The sequence below is a fragment of the Rhagoletis zephyria genome, unplaced genomic scaffold, assembly GCF_001687245.7.
Source record: "Rhagoletis zephyria isolate East Lansing unplaced genomic scaffold, Rhagoletis_zephyria_1.1 Rzeph_scaffold_01520, whole genome shotgun sequence".
NCBI classification, from domain to species: domain Eukaryota; kingdom Metazoa; phylum Arthropoda; class Insecta; order Diptera; family Tephritidae; genus Rhagoletis; species Rhagoletis zephyria.
The window spans coordinates 12,845-22,945 of NW_016158604.1; the positions used below are offsets into that span (position 1 = coordinate 12,845).

The window sequence follows — 10,101 nt, forward strand, 5'->3', positions numbered from 1 at the left end:
ACGCCATTGTTGCTGATATCCCTAAGGGACTCCCAAATTTATTTTTGTTTGCCACTCTTGGTATGAGTTTAGGCAAACCCTAAAATTCGATGCAAAGTTTTTTTGCATTCTGTTCTGATTTGTTCAAGCTAATTTTTCGGATAGTAGCAACTGAGTTTCAAAGGCAGCTTTCTGCTCAGAAATAGCGATAAGCTATTGTCAATTAAACTGCTATCCTCGCTCTCTTCGCAGAAGCGTCAAGCCCGCCAAGCGCACTAAGCACATTTGATCAGTTAGTTGTTTAAGCTAATAATCTAGCAGTTAGTAAGAGTTTGACTCTAAGGCGGTAAAGTTGTGTTCACTACAAAGTTTATGTAAGTGAATACTAATTAAAAAAAAAAAAAACACAATAAATAACTATTTATTTAAAATTACGCAAGACAGGGGAAGCGCTGGCGCATACAAAGCCAAAGCAATAAAACTGGTTTAAAAAAATCCCCTAAGATCAGCCAGTGAAGCTAATGGCTTTACTTTTTGTGATTTTTTTTTGTGCTTCTAACTGTTCGCAAATTGGATTGCTTTGAGATTGCGGTAATTGTTAAATTATTTACATACATACATAGGTACATTAGGGTGCATCACTACCCATACAAACAAAAAAAAAACCGTACTGTTCTTCCATAGGAATTATACAATTTCCAATAATTTAAAACTTTGGCCATCATATTTCGGAAAAAATATTTGAATTTACATGCGCTGGGCCGATTTTAAAATACCTCCAAAAATCTCATTATTTTGATTCCGTTGATAAAATGTTCAAACGTTTTTATGCAGACCTATTAAGCTTAAACACTTTTATTATATGAGGTGATTTTTTTGGAAAAAACACATTTTTAAAAATTCATTTTATTCACAAAAAACTAGATTTTTCCAGTTCTTCTTAAAACGGCTCACCGCATCAAAATCTCAATATTTTTTTCGAAATATTAGGCGGAAGTCTTTAAATATAATGAATTGTATAATTTCGGTGGAAAAACCGCGGATCTTTTTGGTGAGACATCATAATGTATATATGCCACTCTTATCTAAATATAGGGCGTGCAAAATTATTATTTGTAGCCGAAGATTAATTGCGGTAGAGACCCTAGCAACTTTCCCCCAATCAAACGTATCTATGTATATGTTATTACATTTTAGTAAAAAAGCTAAATAGAAAAAAACACTGCCAACAACAAATATTTAACTTTAATTGTTTTCTAGTGTATATGTAGTTTTACTATGTAGGTATACACACATATGTGCACATTTACGTTTTACGTTTTACATACTAATAGCCTTATTCATAAAAATAAAGCAGCTTTAAAAAAGGTGTATAAATTGAAAAATTTATGAAAAAGTCAATTTATAAAGCCCTTTAACCCTACATTATTTTTTGAGAATAACGCCATAAAATTATTAAATAATTTACCAATTTTTTTATTCAGCTTAAAAAGGTGGCAACACTTTACACAAAAAATACCAGCTGCTTTCATTTGCTACCAGTTTTCTAATATTTTACTCAATTTACATATTTCATAAATTTAAATTTTTTGGTATGTAGGTGGCAGCTTGAGTAATTTTTTTTTTAAGCACTTTGAATACCTTTCCTGTGCTATTTTTTACGCGTATATAGCAGGCTTTACTACATATATTTTCAGAATAATAAATTTAATAAATTATTTGTTTTTGTTATTTTTTTGGCCTTATATCAATTATATTCAACAATTTATATTGAGCTCGAGGCCGTTTTAAATGAAAATTTTTATTGTGGAAAAGCAACAATAATTTGAAAAAATGGTAGAAGTGATAGCTATTTCGGAAATCACCACATTTCCTCATCAGACTTCTTTCAGTAGGATTCGAACCGACGATCCCACTGACTCAGCCAGTTGCCTATGCACCGTGCTAAGTACGCCTTGTAAATTATCGTTTGCTTTTTTCCACTATTTTCATTTTTGTTATGCCAACACAATCAAGCGCAGCTATTCCGCTGCAATTCACTTGATCATGTGGTTGTTGGTATTGTTGGTTTTTGCTAATAATTCTATTTTTAGATTGTTTAACTTTTGGGTGTTTTAAATTATTTTGCATCTTTCGAATAATTAATTAAAATGATTAATTAAATTAATTAATTAATTATTGAGTTTTGTTTTAATGTTTTAAAAATTTGGCAACTGTATTAAAATACTTTTTGTGTGATGCTAATTTCACCTAAGTTATAAAAGCAGATTTTTAGCTATTTAAAATAAAGTTTTAAAAGCTTCCAAGTTCATTTCTTTTCGTACTGAATTTCTATATTCTACATACTATTTTATTCTTTTTGTTAATATTTCTTTTCCAATAATAAATCCAATAGGTCTGCTGTTCCATTGGCGCCCTCAATTCTTGACTAGCAATCGAAGCTTTCCAACTTCAAAGTCATGCATTCACCACGCATGCGAAGTTCGTCGAGTGATGGCTCTACTACAGTGACGTCCTCTCCACGAATATTTGCACACTCGTCATCTGTGGACACAACAACATCGGGCGCATATTCCGATGAATCTTCGAACACATTTATTGGGACAGCTTTGGAAGACTCTGAAACATCAGTAGTATGCGCGGAAGAATATGGAGAGTTGACAGCGCAAGTTGCTTTAGATTGTTCATCAGGTATTTATACTCTAAATCGTGTCCATCACAGATTAGATTTAAGCCAATTCCTTCTCCAACTATAGAACTCAACGCCGTCTACAGCTCGGCTCGTGCTGATCTTTCGGAAAGTGAGGCGCAGTGTGAGTTATTACGACAACGTGTTACCGATTATGAGATTAGAAATTTCATGCAGGTATGTTAATTCGCGTTACGCATTCTTTTTTACACCATCGACACTTTTTCTTTCTACCATATAGGTATGCAGAAGCCCAGAATATCTTGACTTCCATCCCGAACACTTACAGCGCATCGTGGAGAATGACGATCTGAACGTAAGCTCTGAAGCAGATGTTTTCTGGTCTATTAAACGTTGGTATAAACATGATGCGCAGACGCGACAGCAGCACTTACCCGACCTGATTGCGTGTCTGCGGCTTACACAATTCGATGTTGACTTCTTGTATGCGAATATCAACGCAATGCCTGGTTGCGAGCTTTTGGTGAATAGAGCCGTAGAATGGCTACTTCGGCCTAACGCGCGCTCCACAATACCTTTGCGTTTTACAAAACCGCGCAAGGTGCTGCGAACGGAAGAGGATACACTTTGGTTAGCTGTGCAGACGCGAGGAGATGTGAGTCAAAAAATAAACACGTCTTAGACTTCGGTAAGCAGATGCGAATTTATGTCTTACTCTTTTATAACTATTTCAGCATCGTTTCGCCGACAAATGCATCCTACGTTACAGCCGAATGCATGGAGAATGGCAGAAGTGGGCTGAAATAAAATTGGAGCGCAGCAATTTCGGTGTAGTACAACTGGAGCACAGTCTCATCTGTATAGGCGGCTTGGGTCGTAATAATAAGCCTAGTAATCGTGTGAACCGGTATAATTTGAATACCCGTACCTGGGAGCCAATGCCATCGATGGAGTATCGTCGGGTTTACTTGAGTGTCGCGCTTTTGGATGGCAGAATATATGCCTTCGGTGGGCAGGATGAAAAATATCAAGCGCTCAACTCGGTGGAAATGTAAGTATCGCCTACACACTACACTTGGAAATTCCAGCCAAGATGGGGCCTTAGGAAACTAAACTTATGCTATCTTCCATCAAACCAAACTATGTCGAAAGCAGAACAAACCACAGCCTGAGGGTTAAGCCAAGATCGAATTAGGGCAAAGGCCAAAACACACTTCTAAAACAGTAAAAAAAACATTATCTAAAGTTAGAACAGAGACTGGGATAAAAACCAATCGGTGATCATTAAAAAAAACGAAGTAAAGAAGAAGCACACAATCACGCGCAAAACTTAACGCGTCTCTAAAAATACCTTGCAAATGAAACAGGATGAGCAGGATCCAGATATGTACAAACAAAACAACAAAAACCAAACCAATAGAGAAAATAAGGAACGACAGCATAAGTGAAGCCAAGATGATTAACTAAAGCAAGGCAAACTGCAAAACTAAAATATTTAAAAACGAGACCAAAACTAAAATGATAGAACAGGGCCCATTCCAAGCCTTCGCCGATGACTTTAGGAAAGACAAAATGCAACATCCGAGATCTAAGTTAAGCTCAAAACCAAACCACGTCAAAGACCATACTGATAGGAAAAAAACGTCCAGAACAAATTTCGAAATAAAAAACAAATGCACGAATTAGAAACAGTCAAAACAAAGAAAAAATTTCTGAGAGCCATTCGCGTTTCTAGACAATCCTGGGGAAAACAGTTTAAAAACGCATTCTATTCTGCGATGCGTTAAGCTGTGCCTCTCAGGTTCCTCAATTTGACTTTGCTACACCAGCACAGACTTTAAAGTCTTCCACCAGCTATTCTCAGTGGGGGAAGCTTCTACTTCCAGACCGGTCTAGTATCCTTCAGATTGAGATCTATGCGGAATGGAATGATGCTAAAATTGTTCTTAGCTCCTTCAAAGTCCACACCTGACAACTAAGGTATATTCATGTCAATTCTTCGTGGACCAAGTTTTGGTATTAACTCACTTCTTACTAGCCTTGGACATAAGATATCGAACATGATGACCGCGTAAGATCGCATTTCATAGACTTTTGACTAGATGTAACTAGTAGTTTGCCAGGTGTGCTCCATAGCCAAACTGCTGTTAAGCTTCTCAATAAAACGAATTTTAAATTTTTTTAACAGGGACGTCGTTGTGTCCACAAACACATACATGCCTTGAACGTTGTTCCGTTGGAATTTAAAGATTTGGTAACCACAGGCCGGACTCCTTAATTGCGGAAAAGTTCTGCTTGAAAATCGCTACAGTGGCTAAGTTAATGAAAACTGAAAATAGAAACTTATAGAAAATTTCCTGTCTCTACCGAGTAGTGGAATGGTGCCCGAATCTGCGGTCTCTCAACGGCTGGATCGCATTTAACCTGGCAAGAATTTGCCGTATAAATCTACTGGTGGAAAACTTAAATTACTTCCAGACCTTTGTAGGGGTCGAAGGAAAGGCTCTCGTGACAAGGATGAACACGGTCCGCCGACACATTCCATGTTGGCTCTGCGTAGAGTCTTGGTTAGCACGGGCTACCAACCGGAGGTCCCGTAGAAGAGGATGGTAGTTGAGTGCACCGTATGTACGATATGTGGTCTTATTACTCAGTTTTTACCTTTAGCCGTCTTGCTGGCGCACAGTTCGGTAATGGCCTTCCTGGACTAGTTTCCAGTCTCCCAAGGTACTTGACAACTGCTGAGAGGGTAATTTCTATCCCGTGGTTTAAATGAAAAACCAAAACCAAAAGTGGGAAATTAGTATTGGATCTGTTTTTCCACAACTGCTTTTCAGTTCAACTATCTCCTCGAATTTACTCTTTCTTTAATTTTGTAAAATTCCTCTAGGTTCGACACTATCGCTGGCCGTTGGCAAACTATGACCAATATGCCAACCCGTCGCGCTGGTACTGGGACAGCTGTTTTATATGGCAAACTCTATGTGATCGGTGGTTTCAATAAAGCACACTTGAGCGCAGTGGAATGCTACGATCCAACGAAAAATCAATGGACGCAATGTGCTGATATGAATGAGTCACGCGGTTGGCCGGGGGTAAGTGTGAATTTATTAAAAAACAAAAAATTATTTTATTAAAAGAGTTAAATTGTATGTAAAAACGCAACAGGTAACTGTACACAATGGATGTATCTATGCCATTGGCGGGTGGTATAATGGTGCGCTGCACACTGTGGAACGTTACTGTGCAGAGAGCAATAAATGGACTATGGTTGGCGGTGAAATGTTGCAAACTGTATATTGATACTAACTATTTTTTTTTTTTTAAATCGTAATCAACAGATTTCCGCTTTGAATGTTGCACGTGGCAGCATCTGTGCGTTGTCTATCAATGAGGAGTTGTGGGCGATAGGCGGCTATAGCGAGGGTGTGCTCAAGGACACAGTGGAGGTGTACGATGCTGAAAATAATAAATGGATTGAAAAGAAGATGCTGCCCGAAGCTGGTAGATATGTATGCTAAGTGGACACTGATTTGGATTTTTGCTTTGTTTATAGCTCTGGGAAATCTATCTGTACAACTTATTAGAAAGAACCTTTAAACACAATTGCAGCTGTGCTACTTTTGTGTGTTCCAAATTTTTATGGCTTCAAAGAAAACAAAAGCAAACAAGTAATTTTTAAGCAAAAAATAATAATTTAAGCAAAAAACGAAATTTTTATGGTTTCAAAGAAAACAATAGCATACAAGTAATTTTTAAGCAAAAAAAAAATAATAAGCAAATAAAAATAATAAATAAGGCTTCAAAGAAAACAAAACCATACAAGTAATTTTTAAGCAAACAAAAAATTTAAGCAAAAAACAAAATTGACAAAATCAATAAACTGAATGATCTATGGATCAATTAGTTCGTTGAAAGCGGACTGTAGCCTTCAAGCAAAACTATCGGGAATGCCTTAAATGCGTTGCTCAAATTTTTGACTGGTGGTAGATCCGATTCGAGTCGATTTTCTGCACTAATTTCATTTTTAGAGAGAGAAGGCAGAGAAATGTTCCCTCTTTACTTAACGCTTTCAAGACCAAGAAAAACATTTTTCCCGAAGAGTTTTCCCACTCATAAATAAATTGTAGTTTGCCTAATGTTTACTAAGCTTTTTTCTTAAAATTTTAGAAATACAGTTTTCTACCAAAACTGCACAAATTTGCCAAATATTAAAAACAAATTAATTTAGAGAAAATACAAGTCTAGAAAAAAATATTTAAGGAAAACGTATATTAGTAGAAAGCAAATTTTGGAAAAAGGGATAGCTTTAGAAAAAAATTTATTTATTGAAAAAACAATTATTTAGAAAAAAAATTTAAATACATATTGGTTAGAAAAACTATTTTTTTATGTAAAAATATATGTAAAACGGAAGCAGAATAAAACTACATAATAAACATAAAATAAAAAGATTTAATGAGAAAACATTTTATAGGAAAAAAGAGCCAACTTAATTAAAAAAAAGTTATTACTCTAAGTAAATTATTAGAAAACAAATTTTGAAAAATTTATAGTTTTAAGAAAAAAATTAATTTATAGAAACAAAAATTATTTGGAAAAAAATTCAAAAAAAATTGATATATATTTAAAAAAAAAAAAAAATATTTTTTTTGGAAAATACTTAGTAAAAAAAATATTTCTAGCAAAAACAGAATAAAACTAGAAAAAATTGTATAGGAAAATAATTTAAGCGAATTGAATTTAAATAAAGTTATATTTTTTTTATCGGCTTTAAAATATGTAGGATGCTCTCAATTCGTTGTGTAATTTCTTTTTAATTATAGGCTTAGAGTCCAAAAAGGGTTAAACTATACGCTGCATATCGCTAACTAATTTTCCTTATTTATTTTTAAAGGAATTCTTTCTGGTCTTAAGAACTATCGTAAGTCGCCTAACTTTATTGGATAACACAGGTTTACAAAAAAAGTGTATACATATTAAACCAAACCTATATATCCCTATGTTATTCGACACGCTGAATGCGAATCCGAAGTCCGTTAGTCTCCACCACGTCAGGTTCGTGGCCATTTGAAGGTCAAGTAGGGGAAAATTAATTGAATAAACCTGAAAATTCAATAAAATTCATCGGAATTTGACCTTGGGATGACCTTGGCATGACCTCCAGACGACCTTGAGGAATCAAGGGACCTCCATACTCGGTTTCAGTCACAACAAAAACATTTTTTTTTTAATTTTTATTGAATAAATTGTATGTCCTATTTGAACTTCAAATGACCTCGAAGCTGACACTATGGAGGTTAACGGACCTCGGATTCGGGTTCAGCGAACGTAAAACCTTATGTATATGAATTTTCAGGTTTACTCAATGAATTTTTCCCTACTTGACCTTCAACTGACCACGAACCTGACGTGGTGGAGACCAACGGACTTCGGATTCGCATTCAGCGTGTCGAATAACATAGGGATATATAGGTTTGGTTTAATATGCATAAGCTTTTTTTTATAAACCTGTGTAATTTGCGTTCATTCCTCCTGTAAGTCAGAATTTAAATCTCTCTCTCGCATTATGATAGGAAAAAAAGTTTCTCTTTAATATTCAGTTCCTTACACTGATTCCACAGAGCTTGCGTTGTGATTTACTGTATCGTACATGTGTAGCTCGTGTTGGTCAGTGTACGCGCACGCGGACGTAAAAGTATGGTCTGAGTAAAGTCGAATTACTGTAACTGAACAAAAGTTAAGTAAAAATTTTGTAAGCGCCGATATATAAGAAGAGTTACTCGAAACCAAAAAAATACGCAAATGTAGGATTTAACCATGAAATAAAAGTAAGAAGTAAGAAAATCCAAAATGAGCTGTAAAAAAAATTCTCGAAAAACCCACTAAGGGTCCGAGAAATCCCTCAGTTGTCCGCAAAATACTGAAAAGTTTATTAAGAATCCCGAAAGCTTCAAAAATATCCGAAAAGTCCAGTTAACTCTTCTGAAGTAAGGAAAAATATATTTTATTTATATTTTTTGTGTACATATGAAGCGGACAGCAAACCCGATTAAACGCTCAACCCACAACGACATCGATTACAAGACAGAGCTGGTAACTTCGGCGCTATCAAAAACAAACAATGAGCGACGTTGACAATTTTTAAATTAAATTTTTGCACGAAACAACCATTTATGTATAAAAACTGAAAATTTTTCCCAAGCCCTGAGGTTATTATGGCAAACCCTGAGTACTGAGATTCGATGGAAAGCCCCTGAATTTCAGGCTGAAAAATCCAATTTGGCAACCCTAGTTGCAAGTATTAAAAGCGCACAAACAAAGGCATACAAAAATTATGGTTCTAAATTAGTCACCACTGTGAGTATGGTTTTTAAGTTTTCCATAAATTTTATATATGTATACGCACACTGTGTCAAGGTACTTACTTTCTCTGATAATCACTGTTTTAAATTTAGCAGAGTCGTAGCAATGCGTCGCCACTACTGCATTTCTTTACTGGGATCGTCTGACAGCTACTGATCCGCTCGTACATTACTCAGAGAGCATTCAGGGAGCTACGAGTTGCCGGCTACAGACATGCACTTGCAAAGATACTGGTTAACATGTAGATATATACATTAGGGTGGCCCAAATATGCATTGTAAAAAAACTTTTCCTGGAAAAAAGCAAGAAAGAAATAAGAAAGTTAACCCTTTTGTAAAATCTTGGGGTGCTGCTATACGGAGTCCGAATGGTTATAATTTACAGTTAAATAGGTCCAATTACTTGGGAGGGAGTCCTCTTTTAAATCCTAGTAGTTTAATGGTAACTTTTTTAAAACCCTGACTAATGACCTTCACTTTTCGAAAATTCAAAATTTTCTTATGTATTTTATATGGTAAAAATAAGGTACCAAGTTTTAACTGCAGTTTATGCCTATTGCTTATATTAAATACAAGCAAACGAAAGGAAAAAAAAACAAAAATCAAGATATACACCTTGCCGATCACCCGATGTTAAAATTCTTAGAACTTAAGCTTTTAACTGCAGTTAAGCCTTTAGTGGAAATATGCTACTAATATTAAAATTTGCGAAAAAAATGGTATTTACTTCTTTTTGACATTAGAACATATTATGGGGATTTCTTGCTTATTCCCCACGAAAAAAAATTTTACTACCCTAATGTACATATGCATATGCTACATATGAGTCAATCCATGTCAAATGGTATTCCTCGAATATTTTTCATTTGGATGAATTTGGTCAGAACTCTTATTTTATCATATAAAAACAAAAGTTCCACCAAAAGAAAATAATTCAAAAAAAATTACAAATTTAGTTTAATTATGTTTTGAATATCTCAAAAGCTATCATACTTACAAGTCTCGTTTTAAAGTTGATATAAAGAAAAAATGATTTAATAAAAAAAATCAAAAAACTTGCAGAATTTTTAAATTTAAAAAGAGCACAAAAATTTTATGTTTTTTACT

The 10,101-nt window shown here is 34.9% G+C and overlaps 1 protein-coding gene across 2 annotated transcripts; it reads left to right on the top strand.

Moving 5' to 3' along the window:
• Window positions 1-310: 310 nt before the first annotated feature.
• On the top strand, window positions 311-6,291 carry LOC108364301 (kelch-like protein diablo). Of its 2 annotated transcripts, none has more exons than XM_017617925.1 (8): window positions 311-570; window positions 2,375-2,670; window positions 2,736-2,845; window positions 2,910-3,284; window positions 3,364-3,680; window positions 5,520-5,724; window positions 5,798-5,899; window positions 5,971-6,291. In XM_017617925.1, the coding sequence occupies exons 2-8, from the start codon at window positions 2,439-2,441 to the stop codon at window positions 6,148-6,150; spliced, it is 1,521 nt and encodes a 506-aa protein (XP_017473414.1). In that variant the 5' UTR covers window positions 311-570; window positions 2,375-2,438; the 3' UTR covers window positions 6,151-6,291. The 2 variants fall into 2 exon arrangements, with proteins under 2 accessions (XP_017473414.1, XP_017473413.1); XM_017617924.1 differs by having other exon boundaries at window positions 328-353.
• Window positions 6,292-10,101: the final 3,810 nt, after the last annotated feature.

What these genes read in the sequence shown, in the direction of transcription:
- LOC108364301 (XM_017617925.1), top strand. Translation starts at nt 2,439, where the DNA reads ATGCATTCACCACGCATGCGAAGTTCGTCGAGTGATGGCTCTACTACA. An exon ending in TGCTTTAGATTGTTCATCAG is followed by an intron (nt 2,671 to 2,735) that starts GTATTTATACTC and finishes CTCCAACTATAG; the next exon opens with AACTCAACGCCGTCTACAGC. An exon ending in AGTCACGCGGTTGGCCGGGG is followed by an intron (nt 5,725 to 5,797) that starts GTAAGTGTGAAT and finishes AAAACGCAACAG; the next exon opens with GTAACTGTACACAATGGATG.